This window comes from Eptesicus fuscus, chromosome 2 (assembly GCF_027574615.1).
Source record: "Eptesicus fuscus isolate TK198812 chromosome 2, DD_ASM_mEF_20220401, whole genome shotgun sequence".
Lineage (NCBI taxonomy): Eukaryota > Metazoa > Chordata > Mammalia > Chiroptera > Vespertilionidae > Eptesicus > Eptesicus fuscus.
Genome location: NC_072474.1, coordinates 93826513 through 93850027, shown reverse-complemented (window position 1 = coordinate 93850027; position 23515 = coordinate 93826513). Strand labels below are relative to the sequence as shown.

Here is a 23515-nt window from a genome sequence, read left to right as displayed (position 1 = left end):
CCAAGAAACCCACTGTGTGTCCATGGTTTCTGCAGCCACCCACCTATATATGCTGATGACACCCAAATTTCTACCTGGAGTCCTGACATCTCTCCTGAATTCCAGCCATAGAGTCAGCTTTCTACTAGACACCTGTAGAAAGAGTTATTGGCTTGGTGCATGTCATGTTTGCAAGAGGCCGTTTGCAATCTGCTCATCTTGACAAATGTGGCCACAAGGGGGTTTTTAAACCTTCATTTGCAATTTCTGTCTCTCCCTCTCCAAACTTATGGCAAATTTATAGATGTGAAAAATGTGTCAGGGTTGATGTACATCAGTATTTGGGTGTCCCACTAAACTTAATCTGAACATCTCCAAATTGAATTCATCATCTTTCCCCCTCCTCCTGCATTCTGTCTTAGTCGGATGCACAGTGTTACCTCTGCAGAAGCCTCCCTGTCACCCTAGGCTGTTACTTTTCTTCACTGTCAACACCCACTCAGTTTCCAAGTGGTAGCAATGACCTCTTCTTTGTGTCTTCCTCCATCCTATCGCCTCATTCTTGTTTTATTTTCTTCTCTTCCTTCCTATGGACTAGTTTAATAGACACTGAAAGGTAGCTGAATATACCCCAATATTATATGTAGGACAGTGATGGCGAACCTATGACACGCGTGTCAGCACTGACACGTGTAGCCATTTCTGATGACACGCGGCCGCTGAGGTGGCCGCATACCGAGGATGAAACATTTGCTGCTCCTGAGGATGAAACATTTGCGAAATAATGTTTTTTCCTCAAAGTGACATACTACCCGAGTTATGCTCAGTTCTTTGGCGAAGTTTGACACACCGAGCTCAAAAGGTTGCCCGTCACTGAGTAGGAGTTTAGGACATGGTCCACCCCCAAAATGTGCTACTTTGGTATATTAATTATTTTGATCTGTAGGCATTTGAAAAGCAGGAAAATACAGAGAGAGGCTTTCTCTGAACTCCCCTTATCTGTCTAAAGACAGATCCCCTGAAAGGAACTCAGTTGTCATTGATCTCCTGCCCAGGAGTTTTATCAGCCAAGGAAGACTGACTCTTATCACAGGAAAAGGAGACTAGGAATTGATGTCACACCCAGACCGACTTTGTCACAAGTTATCATATGTCCCATCTGTTCTTCTAAGGGCCCATTTATTTTTCCTAAAAATCATTTCCCTTCCCCTAAGACACCTGTGTCCCCGCTCCTTTTTCTCTATGAAGATGGTATTTATGCCTGAATTCTAAGCCACCTCTTTGAGTTCCTCATTTTTCCCTGGTTACCTCCCACAGGTTACATGTTAGTAAAGTTACATAGTTTTTCTCTTGTTAATATTTTATTACAGGGGTCTCCACTAAGAACTCAGAAGGGTAGATAATTCTTTTCCCTCCCCTACAATAACAACCTGGTATTGGCACAGTCTCAGGCCCCTTTTAATTACCCATAATGATAGAATCAGCACAGACTCTCTAAGAGTTCAAACCTGGCTATTCCTCTGATTAAAACCTTCATTGGCTGGCCCCAGCATTTAGGAAAATACCCAAACAAGGTGCTTTACAGTCTGGTCCCAGCCTACCCTTTCAGGCACCTTTATCAGCTTCTCCCATCAAGTCAGGCACCTTCAGGAAGTCGTCATCAACTCAAGGGCAAAACCCACGAAGATCCTTGTGGGCTGTCCCTTGCACCGTGCTCCCTCTCACCTCTGTGTAGTGAGAATTTAACTTATGCAGCTGCCAGCATGCATTTATGGGAGCCCACGAAGGACCAGTATGAATAGAAGGATTCAACGGTATTGATGATGTCATAGACCAAAGCATTCCTAAAATCAGTACAGTAGGTCCTCAAATAACATCTGGTTTTGACATTTTGTTATAACATTGAAGAGATGCCATAGAACTTAACTCTTGTTAATATTAATTAGCCTATGGTAAAATTGGTTTTGTTATACTCCGTTTGCTTAGTCTCGAACCTAATGACAGTGTTAGGTGAGGACTTCCTGTATAGCATCAGTAGCACAAATGAAATTGTGCTTTAGTGGCATTCATCTTTGGGTCTTTTTAAAAATGTGACTATAATATAACCCCAAAAGAGGGAAGGGGTAAAATTCCATAAATCCTTCAGTATCTCAATCTTCTCTTACTGCAATGATTCAAAAACTGATATTTAGAGGGTACTTGGGAAGAGAAAAATAAAGTGTTTTCCTGGGAAGTGTGTTTAACCATTAACAAACATATGTATGAATTTTCCAAACCTTTTAGTTTGTAAATGTGCATTGGAACTCTCCAAAGGGGGGATTTAAGGCACCGCTTTTCTCCAAGTTGAACAAGGAAGCCTGGTTCTGAAGCACCAATGAACAGCTACCTACAGTGGTGTTCCTCTGCATGCAATCTGGCTTTCCTCTATTCCGATAACCTTCTGAGTAATAAACCATTCTTTCAGTTGTTACTCTTTAATTGGTTAATCAGTTACAAGTTCAAATTATATAGTGTGAAAAAATCAAAATAGATCACAGTATTGCCCCCTTTCCCCTGTAGAACTCTGACATTCTCAAGCATAACAAAGTTCACCTCTCACACATTAATTACTTCAATGTCCTTGAAATAGAGAATAGCATAGTTATTACTATTTGCAAAGAGAGCATACTTCTGTCTCCTGCATGTCAGGAGCTCGTGTGTGTGTGTGTGTGTGTGTGTGTGTGTGTGTGTGTGTGTGTGTTGGAAGACACATAGATCTTAAATTAAGGTCCCCTTTTCTGTATGTGTTCCTTCCACCCTGGCCGACGTATCCATTAAGACTCAGATTGTGTCAAGCTATCTGGAAAAAGTGAAAGCAGATAAAGAAGCTATAAAGATATTCCCCTGATTTTAAACAATCTATCTATACTAATAAAGAGCTAATATGCTAATGGTCAGGACGCTGTAATGGGTAATGACCAGGTCATTAGCATATTAGCTGGGGCCTTGCTCCGGAGACGGGGCGGAAGCGGGGAGGCACCTGGAGGAGGCGGGACCATCCCGTGCCAGGGAGGGCAGGGGTGAGAGCCCATAGCACCCCCCTCACCAGTCCTCCGCCACCCACTGCTCGAACTCTGAGCACCCCACAGCCCACCTGCCAGGGGAAGGAGCACAGTGCAGCAGGTGGGAGGCTTCCATGCTCTCCTCCGACGCCATGACAGGGCGGAGCTGCCACGTTGCTCCAGAGACAGGGTGGAAGCAGGGAGGTGCCCAGAGAAGGCGGGACCAGCCCAAGGCGACTCGAGGGACTGAGGGTGGGGCTTAAAGTGGCCAGAGAAGGCCAGAGGGTTTGGAGGCTGGGCCAGGCACGCTGGAGCTCTGCGTGGACAGGTTCGGGTGTCAAGGCAGGGCTGCAGGTGGGTGGGCAGCACCACATGATTTCACACGCTGGGCTCCTAGTATATATATAAAAGCCAAGTGACCGGAATGCTGGAACGACCAGAATGACCGGAATGACTAGAATGACCATTCACTATGATGTGAACTGTGTCCGGCCAACCGGCCCAATCGGGGGGGCGGCCCCTCCCCCCAGCCGGCCTTGGCTGGGTCAGGGGTGGAGCCAGCCACCCAACCTTCTGCAGCCACTCCCCCCACCTGCCCGGCCCAATCAGCCCCCATGGCTGGGGGGGGGGGCAGGCTGGACCCCACCCATGCACGAATTGGTGCACTGGGCCTCTAGTGAATAATAAAGAAAGCAACAGTTTGATTAAAGAAAAAAAAAAAGGACTCAGATTGTATCCCCTTCTCCAGGAACTCTTTCTTCACTCTGGCTTCCTCCTTGATTCAGGTGCCCATCACCTGGGCTCCCACAGCAATGTTCTTTAAGGCCACAAACACTTACTGGGTAATTTCTATATAAAGCACCTTGGCTGAGCATTCAAAGATGGATAAAAACGAGTTTCTCAAGAGTAAAGACCCAGCCCAGCCCTTTCCAGACTGCATTATAACTGTTTGTGTAACTCATCTCTGCTATGGAACTGTGTCTGGCATAAGGTAGGTGTTACATTAAAAAATAAATGGATAAATAAAAGACCTCCATTTCAACAATATGGTAATAATCAAAAGGGATCCCTTTCAAGGCTTTAATCCTATCTAATAAGAGTAATATGCAAATTGACCATCATTCCAACACACAAGATGGCTGCCCCTATGTGGTCAAAGATGGCTGCCCCATGTGGACACAAGATGGCCACCACAAGATGGCCAGCAGGGGAGGGCAGTTGGGAGGGACCAGGTCTGCAAGGGAGGGCAGTTGTGGGCGATCAAGCCAGCAGGGGAGGGCAGTTGGGAAGGACCAGGCCTGCAAGGGAGGCCAGTTGGGGGCGATCAAGCCTGCAGGAGAGGGCAGTTAGGAGTGACCAGACCAGCAGAGGAGGGAAGTTGGGGGCGACTGGGCCTGCAGGGAAGGGCAGTTGTGGGGACCCAGGCCTGCAGGGAAGGGCAGTTAGGGGTGACCAGGCTGGCAGGGGAGGGCAGTTAGGGGTGACCAGGCCGGCAGGGGAGCAGTTAGTCATCGATCAGGCTGGCAGGGGAGTGGTTACGGGGTGATCAGGCTGGCAGGCAGAAGTGGTTAGGGGCAATCAGGAAGGCAGGCAGGCGAGCAATTGGGGACCAGCAGTCCTGGATTGTGAGAGGGATGTCCGACTGCCCATTTAGGTCAGATCCGGATCTGACCTACCTGGATCTGACCTAAACGGGCAGTTGGACATCCCTTGAGGGGTCCCAGATTGGAGAGGGTGCGGGCTGGGCTGAGGGACACACTCTGCCCCGTGCATGAATTTCATGCACTGGGCCTCTAGTATGTAATAAACTCCAATTAGATTTTGCTGGGGGGGGGGGGGGGAAACCCTGCTAATAAACCAAGTCTGTGAACTGAGTTGGTCGGGGAGGTCCCGCACTATTGTGGTTGTGTGAATTAAACAGGAAGGAAAGACAGTCTCAGACACTGGCTTGTCTGGGGTGCAGATGGACCAACCTGGGTCCCCGGGGAGGGCAGGCCTCCATTCCCAGGGCCCATACAACTAGTTCCCAAGAGAGGACAGAATAACCTCCCTACTGCTCCCCAACCACTATGCATCCCACCAAAGCAGCAGGTGCCCTAGAATACAGCCAATGTGATGAAATTTCTGGCACTAAAGCATACCATTGAAAGAAACCCGTTTTGCTCACATTGATCTAATGATTTAAAAAAAAAAAAAAGGCAATGATTATTGAATAATGAAGAACTTTCCTTCTGGTATTAGCCTGTTATTTAGGTAGCTCGAATAAAATAGAGCATTTTTAAAGACCCTTTTTTTCTACTAAAATTTTCACTCTGAATAAATAATAGTATGGGGGGGATGATCTCACTATGATGTGATCATTAAGCACGGTTAGTTTGTTTTGACATAGTGGAACTTTGTTATGATAAATTGCTTAAAAATAAAGCGTATATTGTCTGTTTGCCAAATAGGACCAGAATAGAAATGACTTCCTATCTCTCTGTAGCAAATTTCAAGTAGAAAAATGTGTTTTGAACCCAGTAAGCAGAAAGGGGCTTTTTGGGTACTCAGTTCACTGCTTTTCCTCATCAATATTTGAGTGTAGTTAAATTGTAATTAATATCTTTCACCACAGGGGATCTTCACATGAGTTAAAAGAATTAAACTCTTTTATATAATCAATGGAACAATTACTATTGACCCTATTTTATGAGTACCTAGGGCAAAAGCTATTCTGTGCAATTTTCACAACTCTCAAATAATTGAGGTCTTTAAAGATACTTTGTTACATGGGTACAGACAAGAGAAGCAGCTGTTATGTAGGAGTACTTGTGGGAAATTGTTGTTTGTAAGTATACCCCGAGAGATGCATAATACAGAACTCCTGTTAGAAGTGTTTATGAAAAGTCATTTGTCTACATTGGACAATCTTTTTTTCCTTAAAAAAAAAATCACCATCATCATCTACTTGTACCTCCATAGGGAGAGATTCTGTGATTAAGAAGCAACAGAGCAGACGGTTACGAGCATGGACTTCAAAACCAGACCACCTGGGTTAAAATTTTAACTGCCACTTAAAAGCTGTGTGACTTCAAGCAAGTTTCTTAATCTCTCTCTGCCTTAATTTCCTCACCTATAAATTTGGGTGACAATAATAGTACTTACCTATCAGCATTGAAAGAATAAACTACTTAACATGCTAAGTGCTTAAAATAGTATCGGCACATAATTAGTACTAATGACACCATTGTAATTAGCTAGTTATTAATAATAGAAAAGAAGCAAAGGGAAGGCCAGATATTATGGGCATGCCATTTGGGCAGCTTAACCAGGAAGCGGCAACTTTGCACTCCCCAGGGAGGGAAGGGATTCAACAGAGGGAAGATAGATATATGCCGAGTAAAGTTGGAGTGACATAGGGAAGGTACTTTCCTGTCAATCACACCTGGGGACAGAGATGGTTGGCCAGAATGGGCGTGGCCACTGCCAGGGAAAGAAACTTTGGGAATACAGGATCCCTTAAAAAAGGAAGTTCATAATCATGGCTTCTGTTGCTCATGTTGCTCAGGGTGCTCTCTTAGTTCTCTTGCATTTTCCCGTGTGGCCTGCAGCCATGTGGAGCCCACATGCAATGGACTGATGGACTGCGGCAGGAAACACGAACTAAGCTAGCCTGCTTCTGGACTGGATCCCACTCCAACATGGAAAGAAAACTCTGGACACTGGCTCTGATTTTAGCTCTACTGAAGCCCCAGCTCCACTTCTTCTATGACTGGACTAAGGGAAATGGGTCTTTGGAAACCCAGGGGTATAATGTCATAGAAATAAAGCTTTCTATCATATCTCATCCTCCTGTGGGGGCCTCCGGAAATGCTTATTCCAGCGGTACCCCAAGAACACCACCCCCAGCAGCAACGGGGGGAGATGAGCCCTTCTCCTATCCTGTAATACTATAATTATTAATCCTCTCTACATTAATTTTGGGCTATTTTGACAGTGGTTGTATGAGCTATGACTGTCCTACAACAACTGAAAAAATAGAGCAGATTTATATCTTTCCATGTGAGTCAAGGAAGGTTTTCCCACATGTACACAGCTAGAAGCTAGACCTAGAAGTGATAAATAATCACTGTCAGAATCCTAGCCCTTATGTTTCCCTAGAGCACACCACTTCCTTCCCAAACATTTCAAGATAGCTGGAAAGAATCAAGGCTCCGTATCCTAATATATAAAAAGCCAGAGGTCATCACGACCAAAACAACCAGACAGACGACCGAACAACAGGCTGCATGGGGCGACCAGGCTGGCAGGGGGGTTAGTGAGGGACAACCAAATGACTGAACAGCAGGCTGTGTGGGGCGACCAGGCTGGCAGGGGGCAGAGTTGGGGGCAACCAGGCTGGCAGGGGGGCAGTTAGGGGTGACCAGGCCAGCAGATGGGTCAGTAAGGGGCAACAGGCCGGCAGAGGGGAGCAGTTGGGGGCAACCAGGTCAGCAGGGGGGGGGGGGGAGGCAGTTGGGGACAATCAGGCCTGCAGGGGAGAGCAGTTGAGAGCAATTGGACTATGCCTACCAGCCAATCAGAGTGAGTATGCAAATTAATCCAACTAAGATGGAGGCAGCCATGGAGCTGGAGCAAGCAGGAGGCTTGGATTGCCCCCAGCGATGGAGGAAGCCAAGCTTTCTGCTCGCCCTGGCCTGCCCTGGCCTCCGCTCAAGGCTACAAAGTTTCAATTATAGAAGATAAATAAATCCCAGATACCTGCTTCCAGCCGGCCCTGGCCTCTGCTTGGGTCACCAGGGGGTGTGGCCAGACTGCAAACCACCATAGGCCCCTCACTCAGGCCGCCCCACACCCCAAGGGAACCCCCACCCTGATCCGGGACACCCTTCAGGGCAAACCAGCCAGCCCCCACCCGTGCACCAGGCCTCTATCCTATCTAATAAAAGAGTAATATGCAAATTGACTATCACTCCAACACACTAGATGGGTGCCTCCATGTGGTCAAAGATGGCTGCCCCCATGTGGACACAAGATGGCCACCACAAGATGGCCTGCAAGGGAGGGCAGTTGGGGGGGACTAGGCTTGCAGGAGAGGGCAGTTGGGGGTGACCAGGCCTGCAGGGGAGGGCAGTTGGGGACAATCAGGCCTGCAGGGGAGGGCAGTTGGGAAGGGGACCAGACCAGCAGGGGAGAGCAGTTAGGGGCAATGAGGCTGGCAAGGGAGGGCAGTTAGGGGTGACCAGGCCGGCAGGGGAGGGGAATTAGGGGCAATCAGGCTGGCAGGGGAGCAGTTAGGCATCAATCAGGCTGGCAGGGGAGAGGTTAGGGGGTGATCAGGCTGGCAGGCAGAAGCGGTTAGGAACAATCAGGAAGGCAGGCAGGCAAGCAGTTGGGAGCCAGCAGTCCTGAATTGTGAGAGGGATGTCCGACCCCCTACTGGGATCAGGCCTAAACAGGCAGTCAGACATCCGTCGAGGGGTCCCAGATTGGAGAGGGTGCAGGCTAGGCTGAGGGACACACAACCCCCAGTGCACGAATTTCGTGTACTGGGCCTCTAGTGAGGATATAAACTGATGCCTGTCATTACTAGATGCCAAATCTCTGAAAGGACAATCTGTGAAACAAGGTTTTAAACTACACAAAGCAAATTGTCAGTTTGGAATAAAAATGAAGATTTTTTTAAGTCACTATTCTCTATTAAGAGTGAGAGAGTGTGTATGTGGGAGAGAGAGAGAGAGAGAGAGAGAGAGAGAGAGAGAGAGAGAGAGAGAGAGGCTGTGGTTTATACTAAAAAATGGATTAAAATTAAAAGCAGACTGGACTACTGTGGGCAAAGGAAAACAGTCTTGTTCAATGTTCTGCTACTAACGAGCCCTGTGATGTGATCTTGGGTGAAACCCTCAACCCCTGGGGCTTCCATTTCTTTGGCTATAAAATGAGGTTGAGCCAGATGATTTATAAGGTTTCTTACAGCTGATAAATCCTATGACTTTAGGAAATAAAATAGATTTTGTATCCATCAGTCATCAGAAACCAATTCAGGAAACTTAAGCAGGAAAAAGATCTTTTTTACAAAGATATTACTGGTAGCTCAGAGAATCAAATGGAAGCCTGGAGAACCAGGCTCAGAAACAAGGTGGTTTGGTGGCCATAGAGGGTATGTTGGGATATTTAAAAGTGGAACACACTCAACTCTGCTGCTGGAATGAATAAGCTCCAATCATTTTTTTCCACCCTCATATCACTGCATCCATAAATCAAAAATAGAGGGTCAAATGGGTCCAGCTCAGGTCAACTGCCACTCCTTGGCTGGTGGGCAAGAAAGTCGATTTACAGTCCCACCAAGAAGACATCATTCAATGGGTGAGACATAATTCCCTAAGAGGCAGTTGATGTAGGTAATGAGAGAAAGATAATGACTACTGTGCAGCTCTTTATACAAAACTTGGGTCTGCCTTCATGATATCACATACTGATATCACTTTTCTATGTGAAAATAGATGGGCTTTTCCCATCTGAAAATCAGTGTACCATTCAAGGGAGATAATGGCCCCATGACAACATTGCAGACACCCGTGACAAAATGCTGGGCCATGACACGTGCTTGAGGGACAGCCTGGCATACCTCAAGGAGTTGTTATGGGCACAACACAAGCTTGTGTTTTGTTTCCAGTCGGTTTCTCTCTGCATATCTCCTTGGAACTGAGGAGGAGCATTCACAAGGCCCGCCAGCACATTTCTTCCATGTTTACAGAGCTCTGTCTTCATTCTGATGGTCAGCTCCTCTCCCCTCCTTAAGAAGCAGGTAAATCTTGATCCTTCACATCCTGATGGTCCCATTCCACCATCATTGGTTGGTTTAAGGGTGGGTCTGTGACCTAGATGCTCTGACATGAGAAAACATGTGCTGGGTGTCAAGGTTTCTTTGCTCTTAACAAGGACATCGTGGTATAAGGATGTGATGATCGTTGCTGCTGTGGTCCTAACATTTAATACAATGGCTTCTTGAAATGGTGACAGGAGAAGCCTGAAGACAAAAGCTAACAAGCTGAAGACAGCACAGAAGAGAGGAAAGAACTTGGATGATGGATGATGTGAGTTCTTGAGTTAACTAACCCTGGAACTACTACTCAGAATTTCTGTTGGATAAGATAATAACACTTCTTATGACTTAAGGTATTTTGACTAATGCCTGCTGTTATTTGAAGATGAAAGTATCTTAACTAATAATCCAAAGAATGATATTCTTCTAGTAAGCAGCAATATTACCTCCATATTTTCTTCTGATAATATCTTTAACTTGGGGGGGAGGGATAACTCTTCCAGAAGATTTATGAAGTATCATTTTTTTTTTTTGCCAAAATGTTCTGTTTTCTCCCTGTTCACATATGCACACTTCATCTTGTCCTTTAAATCACAGAAGCTTCTTTCTTTTTTTAATTTATCTTTATTGTTGAAAGTAGTACAGATGTCTCCTTTTTATCCCCCAATGACCTCTTCCTCCCCACTCCCACCCCCTCCTCAGGCCCGTTACCACACTGTTGTCTTTGTCCTTGGGTTATGCATATATGCATACAAGTTCTTTGGTTAACCTCTTCCCTCATCCCCCAACCCCCCCCCACCACCACCACCACCTTCTGAGAATCGTCAATTTGTTGCATGCTTCCATGTCTCTGAATCACTACCCTGTCTTTACTGAACTACAGGATTTCTAGTTCACAGAGACTTATTTTTTTAATGTGTCTTTTGGTTGTCATACCTCTGGGGTAATGATAACATAGCTTATTTAGATTTTTAAAATGTAATAACGTACTTTCACTCATCCTAAAATCACCATTCATCAGAATAGCATCAATAGCTGGAGATTCTTAAGAAAGATGTAGACAGAAAAGAGAATAGACTCTAACAGATACTAATGGCCTGTGAATTCTCAGCAGGAAGCATGGGGCCTGCAACACTTATCTTACCGTATTGTGTCTAGTATTAAAACCAGTACTATAATATCTATCTCCTCCACTACATTGTAAACTCTGTAGGCAGAGAGCAGGCCAACACTATCCTTGAATGCTTCAGAGTATCTGTTAAAGTCTATTATTTGCGCCCCTGGGTCTGTGAGAGGCCACGCGCCCCAGGGTCCGGGTGAGGCCATGTGTCCCTGGATCCGAGTAAGGCTGGGTCCCGGGTCCGGGTGAGGCCACGCGCCCCTGGGTCTGGGAGAGGCCACGCACCCCCGGGTCCGGGTGAGGCCATGTGTCCCTGGATCCGAGTAAGGCTGGGTCCCGGGTCCGGGTGAGGCCACGCGCCCCTGGGTCTGGGAGAGGCCACACACCCCTGGGTCCAGGTGAGGCCATGTGTCCCTGGATCCGGGTGAGGCCACGCGCCCATGGGTCTGGGAGAGGCCACGCGCCCCTGGGTCCGGGTGAGGCCATGTGTCCCTGGATCCAGGTGAGGCCTCGCGCACCTAGGTCCGGGTGAGGCCATGCGCCCCTGGGTCTGGGAGAGGCCACGTGCCCCTGAGTCCGGGTGAAGCCGTGCCCCTGGGTCCGGCCGAGACCAAACCAGAGGGAGTCGGACCTACGTTACCACCATTTGTCCACCATCCAGAGCTGAGGGGTCAGTGCTGACATGTACACATAAGGAACTAGTGGACATTGAAATTGGGTCTCTAAAGAACTGTTGGTCCAGAAAGAAACTCACTACAGACTGATTCATTTGCCTGTCAGCATAACTATTATTGCTCGTCTCACATTCAGTTCTTATAAGTATATCTCTAGGGACACATGATCTCGCTCATCTAGGGGAAATGATGAACAACATAGACTGATGAACAAGAACAGAACCAGAAACAAGGAGGCATCGATCGGACTATCGGGCCTCAGAGGGAGGATAGGGGAGGTTGGGGGGAGGGGGGAGAGATCAACCAAAGGACTTGTGTGCATGCATATGAGCCTATCCAATGGTTAAGTTCAACAGGGGGTTGGGGCATCCGAGGGGAGGGGTGTGGGATGGGAATGGGGGGATGAGGACAAATATGTGACACCTTAATCAATAAAGAAATTTAAAAAAAAAAGTTTATTATTTGAATAAATAAGTGAAATTAACTTCCAGAAAGCTGGCAAATTTAGCAGAACTTGACGCTTAATTTATGCCTTTGGTAAGCCAAGCTCCCATTGATTTCCAAGTCACTCGTCTGAACATAATAGAGGATGTGCAAGGAAACAATACCTTGGCTTCTCAGAAATTGTATAATATCCATTCCTCATGGACTGTGACACCCCCTAAACTCCTGCTGAATATTCCATAACTGAGCCTGACTCACCTGTTAATCAGGGCTACACAGACAAGAAAAAGTGAGACTAGCAGAATTCCCAAGACTGGAATTCTACTCAGCTAAGCAATTTTAACCAAATAATGATGCCAGGAGATTAAATTGCACCTTAACTCTAGGAAGATAGTTTTATAATTTTCAATGATAAGAACTGCCCTCTTATCTCTATGTGCTTTTCTTGTAATTAATCACTGTAATTATTCCTGACATGAATGATATCTATAAAAAATGTAAAAGCCAAAGGAATCAGAGGACATTTTGCCATTAGATTTAATATTGAAGTTTCACTTCAATTCATTGTATTTTAGATTCTTTGAATTTTTTGAAACATCCTCAGTGCCACAGAGGATATTTCAATGGCAAGATTTATAAATACAAACAAATGTAGAAGCAAACAACCCAGGCCCTTTGAAGTGACTTGCCAAAGAGAAACAATTCATATGCCCAGAAAAAAACATCAAATCAAAATGTGCACCCTGAGCCACGGAGAGAAAAGCCTGACCCTGTTTTTGATTCCTCAAAATCAAAACCTTGGGGCACCCTAAGCTGTGTAATGATGGATATTCATAGAAGAGTAAGCATTCTCTTGCTATTTCCATGGGTTTCATCAGCTTGTTTCCATGACTCATAATGGGTTCCTGAAAAAAACCCTCTCATTTCTTTGATCTCATATGTCCCATGAGTGCTCCCGAGCTAGTTTGCATCAACCAGGAAGCTATTTCCTATTGTGCATCCTCGACTGGACTCATGGCTTTACCAGTTAATTCATTTCCAAAATAAAATTAGGAATATTCTTCAAAAGGATTTTGTCCAACTTGTTCAGAGGACTTCAGAAGGAAGTTCTAAAGATTAAGAAAAAAAAAGAGAGAAATATTAATCACACAAAAATGTTAAGTATTAACTGAAGAAAATTAGTGGAAAACAAGTTTAAAACCACTCATCAAAAGTGTGTCTTATAAGAACACTAAAAATCTTCCTAGAGTCACTGACTAAGGGCTGTTTCCAATCCTATGTTATGCAATGGAGCCTCCATTATATCCAAGAAGACAGTGTGGTAAACAAACTTCTCAGCCTAGGACTCAGGAAACTAGGGTTTTCTCCAGCCTCTGCCACCACAGTATGTTTGGGTTACTCTCCACTTCTGGAGGGTTCACACACGTTTCTTTTAGTTATAGCAGTCCATGATTCTAGTAGAGAGAGAGACATAGAATCTAGGCCTTAATCATTCACTCAAAAAATAACTATTGGGCACCTATTAAATGCTAGGCAACATTTCCTCTGAATACAGAATCTTTCCATTACGCTCCCAAGTTCCCTGTCAATGCCTCTATCATGTTATTTGACACTCTATTGGAATTAGGGGTTCCCTAATCTGATTCCTCCACTGACTGCATGTTATTTTTGCCAATGAGTAGAAGAATTCCTGGCACAAGCATTTGGTGAATGAACAAAGGGAACTCTTCCTATGCCAGGTTGAGCATCCCAGAATGAGGGCCAGAATGAGAAGTATCAGGCATAAAAATATCCAGTAATATTCCATTAAAACAATTATATGATTACATTACAGTCTATGTAGAAATTTCTGAGCCAACAGCAGACCGTGATTACACTAAGACCCAACTACTAAGACCAGCCTCTCTCTAGTCCTGAACACAAACATCCTTGGCACTTAGTTTCCAGTTTGATGTATTGAGCCACCTGCTGAAAGCTAGTTCCAGCAGGGAATGATAAAATGCAAGAAGTTCATCAAAAGGTTGATGAATCTTGAGGCTTCAGCAGGGCTGAACATCTGCATATATTATTGCCTGCTACTAGAACAGCCAAAGGCAGTTCCCCCAACCTGACAATGCCTATTGTATACCAAACCTTACCTTTGATATGTATATCTGCTTTGCCTTAGGGCAATTTGTGTTAATAAAAAGCTAATGGGTCCAGAGATTCAGAGAACTTGATTACTGAAGCTAGGTCTCCTCTGACTCCCCCATGTATTCCAAATTTATATGTCATATCTAATTTCTTTATTAATTTACTCGCAGCCCTTCTCCAGATTCCTGAACCCTTCTAGATGCTGAGAAACACCCCGGCAGCCACCTGTGCTGGATCCCTTTAGTTACCTTTTCAGATCTGCTCTCCACTTTCTCCCAACCTTCTTGGTACTCTGGGTGGTCAATCTATAGAAACTGCCTCCATCTGGTGTCAGCGTCCCCTGGCTCTGGTTCAGTGTAGCCAGTGGGAAGTACACTGAGTAAAGGGAGAAGAGCCAAGCTGGGGTATTTATTCTCTCTCTTCATGGCAACCACAGGCTGTTGTGTCCCCTGACCAAAGGTCACGGCTCCTGACGGGCAGCCCTCTGCACATACTCCACCTGTGTGTATGTGTGCATGTGTGTCTGCCTCTGTGTTCCTTTAATCTCTCTGGGTTCCTTTAATCTTAGAGACAGGAGCAGTATCCACACTTATTAGTCCTATAGTGCCACACTCTCTTTTTTTATTTTCCTAGTTTAATAAACCCTTTATTAAACTCTCCAAAAATTATTTGAGTATATTAATGGTTTCCTATTGGGACCTTGACTGATAACTACCCAAGGATTATGAAGAGTAAATGATCTAGCCTATCACCACCAAGCACAAAAGGATACAACAAATAAATGCTAGTGTCCCTCCTCTTCCCTGTTACAATTTTTATACCCCCTCCAATGGCTACCAAGTTTGCCTTTAACAGAACAGCTACTTAATAAATATTTGTTGAATGAGGGAAAAAAATTTTCTAAGACACTTCTGACCACAGTTTTGAATTCAAATAGATGGGAAGCAATGCACATTAATCTAGATGATTAGACATTAAATTTAGAGAAGTCTTTAGTTTCAGTAATTGAGGATCAGTGGACAGTTCTTTATAAATTCACATTCTCTTTTCTCATGCTCCAACTGATACAATGATTGGCCCGCTGAAATCATGACTCAACCCCAGGAAACAGTGCCAAGGGATAAGTTGACAGCTCAGAGGCACATGTTGGTTAACAGACTAAGAGATTAGTTTACTGGTCCTTCCTACACCTTGGAGAAACAAGTAATTTTATTTCATGTCATTGAATTCATGTGAGCTGATTTTGCAAGTTCATCATTTTCTATCTCCTACTCTCAAATAGAAACGTAGTTTGAAGTATACTTCCTTGGATCTCTTCACGTTTATCTATAATAATAAAAGTGTAATATGCAAATTGACCGAATTGCTGAACAACAGTACAACTGTCCAGACGACCTTCCAGATGAAGCCGGGGCGGCTGCGAGGGCCGAGGCAGCCAGGGCTGCGAGGGCCTACCCTTGCACGAATTTCATGCATCGGGCCTCTAGTAATGAATAAAGTCAAAATTGTCAATAAAGCAGAATCATGACTCACCATGTATACTGCTCATGCTGATGGGCCATGGAAGGAACGTCTAGTTCTGGTATTGGAGAAAGCACCACCTTGACCTGAGTGGAGGGCAGCCTCTGCTTGGTCCCTGCTATTTAAGAAGGAGAACAGTTTTCAGCTCTATTTACTCCACAGCAATGCAAACACAGACACAGTGTTTCCTAATATAGTAGGAGAACCAAGCCCTCCGTCTAGAAAGAATTTTGGCAGTTTCCACCATTCACTAAATTTCCTGCCTACAACTCTGACACCTTTGACCCATTTCTCTCAACTCTGTTTCTTTCCTTTCGTTATCCCTCTGCTCCCACTTTCTGGGGACAAGACCTAAAGCATAGTTAAGAAGGAGCAAAGTAGAGAGAAAATGTTTTAAGTACAATGTCAAGTAGCAAGAAAAGAATTTTAGTTTGGAAACTGACTGCAAACATGCCCTTCTATCGTATGTTGTTGAAATATGTCCTTAAGAAGAATATTAATGACGTCCTTTATTTCAGAGACAATTTTACCAAGAAGCAAAGTTACAAACTAGGTGAATTCTAATCTGTCTCTCTTTACTCTGACCATGTGACTCTATCAAATTCTTCTAATATTATCTTCAGCTGATTTCAAAGCAGAAGATGAAATCAGCTGAAGATTTCATGTAGATTTCATGAAGAAGAAATCATGTCCATGGCATAATGGCATATCTTTTATTCCACTGAGGTCTGAAGTCTTGCTTTTCTAGTTTCTTATATTGAAACTTAGTCCTACAAAGTACATGTGGTTTTTGCTTCACAAATGCCTCTGCTTTTTATACAAAGCTCTGGACATGGATGGAAATGAGGTGACCTATAATGTAGAGAAGCAGGTAGTTGCTTCTTAAAAAGAGAAGTCAAACAGGAGGATTTAGCCCTGACCGATTTGGCTCAGTGGACAGAATGTCGGTCTGTGGACTGAAGGGTCCCAGGTTCAATTCCAGTCAAGGGCATGTACCTTGGTTGCAGGCACATCCCCAGTGGGGGGGGGGGGGGGGGGATGCAGGAGGCAGCTGATCAATGTTTCTAACTCTCTATTCCTCTCTGTAAAAAATCAATAAAATATATTTTTTTAAAAGGAGGATTTACATGTAATCAAGAATATGATGTTTCTTGTCCATGAAGATGATTAACACTGGTATAGTTTACCAAAATAGAAATACTATCAACCCTTCTCTGGGAATTTTTATTGTTTTCATTAGAGAAAATTTTCAATATGAAAAACTTAATTTTTGGATTTAATTTTCTAAATAAATAATACATTTATTAGAGAAAATTTTCAATAGGAAAAACTTAATTTCTGGTTTTAATTTTCTAAATAAATAATACATTCATTAGAGAAAATTTTCAATAAGAAAAACAATTTTTGGATTTAATTTTCTAAATAAATAATACATTCACATGATTAGAATTTTTTAAACTATAAAAGGACATTCAGTGAAATGTCTCCCTTTTACCCCATATTCCAGACAATCAGATACTTTCCTTGCTCTGCCACTGGCAACCAAGGTTATTTGTTTTTTTGTGTATTAATAGATGATAGATAAACAGACGGATGGGTAGATAGATAGATAGATAGATGATAGATAGATAAATAGGCTTATACTTTTATATATATGTATATTATTTTGTCACTCTTTACACAATTTGGTAGTCTACTATCCACACATGTACTTAAGGATATATTTTAGAGATCTTTCCACATTAAGACCTTTCTCATTCCTTTTTACAACTTCCTGGTATTCCACAGAATCCATCTATCATCATGTCTTTAAACAGCCTTCTATGTAGATTGTGTCTAATCTTTTGACATTGTGAACACACTAGCAATAAATATTGTACATACGTCATTTCTCTCCCATGTAAGTCCATCTACAGGACAAATTCCTAGAAATAGAACTGCTGGCTCAAAGGGCTTGTACATGTTAACTTTGATAGTCTGTTTACAGACATCCAAGTGGCTTCTGATGCACCTTAAAGCTTCATAATGAACTTACTATGCAAATAATTGTTTACACAATTAGGTTAAAGTATCCAAAGAGCCTATTCATGAAACTAAATAACTATTGAAGAAAATTAACAGAGCTGTTTCAATTGGAAAGCCAAACTGCTCACCAGTTGCTTATTCATTTGGTTTGCTGATATTTTATATTATGGTATAACCATATTTTACTGAAAAATGCCTGTAAAATGATGTCTAAAGTAACTCTCTAGTGGGGCATTATCCTCTGTCTCTTCTAGTAGCCAGGGTCATGTAACTCATATGCTATAGCAAAACTTCTGAAAAATTGATAAAAAAACAAAAAGTATGATATGTGTGATTTTAATAACTTCTTCAGAATAGTTGTTAAAATAGGTGGAACTTTCCTCGTTCTACCCTAGGAAATGGAGCTGCTTTTGAATAATATTAATTCAGCAGCACCAGTTAAGGCAGTAGAAGCAGTCAGACATATTTTAAAACTTCACAGAAGTCTTTTTATGAATTTGTCAAATCTCTGAACCAAGCATTTCTTTGACTTCTTTCAGGAACCTCAGAAGAGCCTAAAACATTGAAAAGAACCCCAGTTGGAGTTTTGACCTGGCTGAATCTAGTGAATAAAATGGATTTCTAGCAGTAGAAACTTTGATTAAAAGTAAAACTCTATGCCTTATGTTCCTGGATAAAGCCTCTATTACCCTGCCCTTGACAATGTCCAGGTTGCCCTCTGGTCATTATTTTTCAAGATTTCTATCACGTTTAAAAAGTTTTTTATATCTATGACATCTAATATCTAACCTCAACTCATCCTTCCAAGGTAATTTTTTATTCCCACAGAGTAACAGAAACTTGCAAGATGTTCTGTTCACTTTGCTCCTGATGGTTTTCCTGCCAAAGACAAGGTACATCTCCCACAGTGAGGGCACATCTAAAACTCCCTCATCCTACCAGGCTCTCTTAGCTGCTAAGCGAGTTTTCCCCATCCATTTTTTATACTCTTATCTCAAAAACTACTTGTTCAACAATATTTTACTTGATTATTACATTGGAAAGCCAAAATAGCTTAAAATATAAAAATAAAAAATAAAAAACAAGGAGTAGTAAGTAGGGTTAGGTGTCCATGCAATATGTGATCCTCTGTGACCTCTATTTCACCAATTGTGAATTTATCCAGTTTTGCTGCAATTGCTTACTTGTCTGCCTTCTTGTGTACAAAGATTGTATTTTATGCAAGGAGCCACCTTAGAGCATGACACGTGATGGGCCTTCAGTAAAGACGTGTTGAAGGACTGAAAGAATGTCACCTAACTTTTCTGTGCTTCATTTTTCTTAATAAAGGGGTGTGGTTAGAAGCAGTACAGCAGTCAACTGGGGCGCCACCTAGGAATCTGGGGATAACACTGCCCTCTGAGAGTTAATCTATCAAATCAACCCACAATCAGAGCGGAAACACACGAAGTCATCTTCAGAAATGATCGCAGGCCAAAGCCTGTTAAGTGTTAAAAGTGCTGTGTTATGTGAGTCATCAGGCTACCCCTAAACTGGGGAAGAAGACCCCCCCCCCCAATTATGTTGGCAGAGGAATCCACTCTAAGACCTGCCAAACAAGCATTGACTGTGATTTGACTTCCCAGGTGGTTCTATCTAAGGAGAGAGAACACACGTGTTTTGGGTCGTGTTTCTCTCACGGGGATTACTCTTTGTGAATTAATAAGTGGCCCTCTGGTTTTATAAACCTACTGATGTGAGCGGGATTACACAAGGGATCCTTCTTTGTGTACTACCATTGCAGGAGGCTGAGCCCACAGGCCTGAAGGGAGGCACAGGATCAGGTAAGCTCACCTACACAAGGCACCTGTGTGGCTTCATCGCCCATGGGCTGCAGCAGCCAAGCAGCCTATCCTGGCAGGGCCCTGCCCTCACCCCACAGGTTTCGTATAAAAGGTCGGCAGTGGTTACTGACCCCTGAACTACTGAGATCATTTCCTTGTGACTTCAGCAAAGCTAGTACGGCTGCCTTAAGGCTTAAAGGAAGAAAATAAAAGGAAGGGTGAAATGAGGTAATAAAGGTGTATTTTGAAGTACTTCGAAAAATAGAAAGCTCTATGAAGTGCAAAACAGAATATTTTTGCCAGCATTTTTTAAAGCCCACTCAAGAGGTCTGCTCAGAATTTAGTAGGACCCGCATATGGAGAGGGGTAAGGAGAGCTAACCTTGGAAATGATGATCTCAGTGTGTCCCTCTCCTTCATACTTGGGGAGATTCAACCATGACCCTTCGTGAAGACAGTGGCAATAAATGTCTAAACTGTTACCCACAAAGTACTAGGTTTTCTCATAAAAGCTTCTCAAAAAATGCACGGAATTCAAGTTAATCTTAACAGATGACTATGATCAAGACAGATGTGGAAATTTTCAGATGGTTTAGCAATTCTTATTCAGTTCTCTAATCTGGCTTCAAAAAGCCTTCCAGTCTTAATGATTTATCCTTATTGCTATGCAGAACTTTAATACTGCTATACATCATTCTAACCTTTTCATCACATAAAAACATTGGCACTTTTGTGCAAGCCCAAGATAGCTGGTAGCCTTTCAAGGCTAATAGAACCAATTATGGTAACTTAAGATAGATTTCCATTATTCCAGGCACCAACTTCCTACTATGTACAAAGCTTCGTCTATTATTATTAACAGTGATCCTAAAACTACTCATTTGCTCCAAATCTGGCCAGTGTGAAAATCAAATGAGGATGGAAAAATAAATTACTGCAAAATTATCTAGAATTAACAGCTAAAGAGAAAAAAAAAATAAGTCATTCAACAGACAGCTGCCAATATTCTGAGCCATTGACTCAGTTTCCTGTTCATTCACACTGCAAATATCCTTAATACTCCAAGGAATGAAACTGATGAAGTGTTTAACCATTTTCCTTTCATTATTTTGAATAGACATTATCAAAAGTTATAATTTAGGGGGGAAGTATTTAGAAGGTCTTTGTGGCAGCTGTTCTTTCAACATAGTCGGTGTAGAGTTGTATTTACTTGGTAAATATTTATTGGGCACCCATTATGTGCCCTTATGTGCACTATGCTATGAGCTGGGATGTAGTGATGAATACTATAAGATTGTGTTCCTAATCTTAGTAAGCTACCTGGCTCATGGGAGATACATCAATTTATATATGTAAAAGCCTAATATGCTAAGTGTCAACCATTTGACCATTCAACCAATCACTATGATGCGCACTGACCACAAAGGGGCAGACTCTCCAACCAGTAGGTTAGCTTGCTGCTGGGGTCCGGCCAATTGGGACTGAGCAAGACGGGCCGGACATGCCCTGGAGTCCTCTAGTGGTCCCTCTACAGCCTCTAAAATATTTCTTCTAATTAATTTCCTTTCAATGTGTACGAATCTGTGCACTGGGCCTCTAGTCAAATAATAACACAAAAACATCAAATAGCCCTGGCCGAGTGGCTTGGTTGGTTGGAGGTCATCCCGTAAACCAAATGGTTTCAGGTTCGATTCCTGGTCGGGGCACATACCTAGGTTTCTGGTTCAATCCCCAGTCAGGGCTCATACTGGAGGCAACTGAACTCTCCTCTCTCTCTCTCTCTCTCTCTCTCTCTCTCTCTCTCTCTCTCTCTCCCTTTCCTCTTTCTCTAAAATCAATAAAAACATATCCTGGGTTAAGGATAAAAAATATATTTCAAATAGCAAGAGTAATAATTGCCACAAAGAGAGACTTGTGGTATTATGAGGATGTGTAATAAGGGGACTTGACCTAATTTGGGAGGTCCAATGTGATTTCATAGAGGAGGTGTCAATTAAACCAGGGTTGGACTTCACTAGACAAAGGCAAGGTGGGAGAAGGGGAGGTGTGCAGGGGATTTCAAGGGAGGGAGGATGGTTCAGGCAGGGAGAGTTTGTGCAACGATGGAGCAAATGTTTATCTGCATATGTTTTATCATCAATTCTTTCATAGCTGGCATAAATGACTGTCACATAAAGGCATGAAAATAAATCACCCTATTCTGCCTATAGATTCTTCACACTTATGAAATTCTTCCTGCGCATAGAGTCACCCTCCGCATTTTGATCTATTCTGGAACCAAGCAGATGGCTATAACCTTTACTGTTTTATGAACTCAAATCTGTATTTTAAGAGTCATAAAAATCATAGTTAAGCAAGTAAAAATTGAATTCTCATGTTATCTTGCTTGGTTGCTAGACATCTGGTCCCAGTGATTTATCTTCTCTTCAGCAGGAAATGGAAACCTGCTTAATCTTTATTATACTGGCCATAAACATGTTGCAAATGATAATTTTATAGTGCCATTCATTTTGTTTGGGGGTAATACAAATTACTGGGTCATCCACTATTGGCCTGCAGTAATTCTCTTTCTTTTCTCTCTTTTCTTATTGTTCCTTGTCTGCTTTATTTCTCTCTCCTTCTATGGTATAAGTAATTCTCTTTCACCATAAAGTTCCACTTCCTTTCCTTCATGGTCCCTACATACTCACCCACATTAACTACAAAAAGCATCTCAGCCAGTGCTGGAATGTGACTTTGTGGATGACCCACATAGTGTCACACAAGCTTCTACATGCTTGTAGAGGAAAGGTCTCAGCTCAGTTTCCAGTGTTAAATGTTAAAGAGCCTGGAGAGTTTTGGTCTGTGAGGAACCAGCAGAGGTGAGCTCCCCAGTTCGCCATTGCCACTGGGGTGCTAGAAAGTGCATCCATTGGAGTTTGAGCCCTGACTCCGCTAGGACCTGTCTGTGGGTCAGTGACTTAAACTCTCATAGCTTCAATGTTCTCATCAGGAAAAAAGAGTGAGGTTCTTATGAAATAAAATAAACGATGTGTGTAAAAGAACTGTGCATATAGGAGGTACTTGCTGAGTTCTTAAAGTTTCATTGGTTTCCCTTCTCCTAAGGCCGTGGTCGGCAAACTGCGGCTCTTGAGCCACATGCAGCTCTTTGGCCCCTTGAGTGTGGCTCTTCCACAAAATACCACGGCCTGGGCGAGTCTATTTTGAAGAAGTGGCATTAGAAGAAGCTTAAGTTTAAAAATTTTGGCTCTCAAAAGAAATTTCAATCGTGGTACTGTTGATATTTGGCTCTGTTGACTAATGAGTTTGCCGACCACTGTCCTAAGGCAACCAGAATCTCCTGAACTGTGGTGTCAGCTCTGGGAAGGCAACGATTGTGCTGTAGTACATGCCACTCTGTTCTCAGCACTTAACAATGCCCGGTGTGTAGTCCGTATTCAATAGATTTTAGTTGAATGTTTGTAGCTAAAGAATTTCAGGTTTAAAAATTTCAGCATGTTTTATGGACATAGAAGGGGGAGATGAAATGACCCCCCTCATAGACCCACGCAGCAGGAATAAGTGGAAGCTTGGATCCCAGAAACCTGGGGTTGTGGAGATTTATTGGCTGTCCAGCATGTGGATAGCTCACGGGGACTCTTGGGGTGCAGGAAGCCAGAAGGGCAGATATTCCCACTCTCGGCTTCCTGGCCTACACTCCATCAATCAGCTACTCCCCCTAGGGGCTGGCAATCCTGGCAGAGATGCAAAACTGCCAGGTGGTGTAAGGCAAGCTTTGGCAGCTCAGAGGGGACGTCCAGTGGTGGGGACACCAGCAGAGGTATTCTCACCAAACCATTCCTGTGGTATGAGTTTGGATGCGTGTTTAGTTGCCTGGCCTCTCTTAATTCCTCTTTATTTTCCAATCTCAGATTCCCTAGCTTCCCTGCTGCTTCTGTGGGTTCCATATTG

General features: G+C 43.3%; 1 protein-coding gene across 2 annotated transcripts in view; it reads right to left on the bottom strand.

Annotated features, from left to right (window-relative positions):
* Positions 1 to 12694: 12694 nt before the first annotated feature.
* TMEM156 (transmembrane protein 156) overlaps positions 12695 to 23515 on the bottom strand; it is a 34578-nt gene continuing 23757 nt past the window's right edge. The window contains exons 6-7 of one of the 2 annotated variants that reach the window (XM_028143669.2): positions 15730 to 15835; positions 12695 to 13172 (exon numbers count right to left, since the gene is read on the bottom strand). In XM_028143669.2, the coding sequence (XP_027999470.2) occupies position 13172; positions 15730 to 15835 (107 nt within the window). In that variant the 3' untranslated portion in view covers positions 12695 to 13171. The remainder of the gene's footprint in view (positions 13173 to 15729; positions 15836 to 23515) is intronic. The other variant, XM_054723905.1, reaches the window with a different exon arrangement.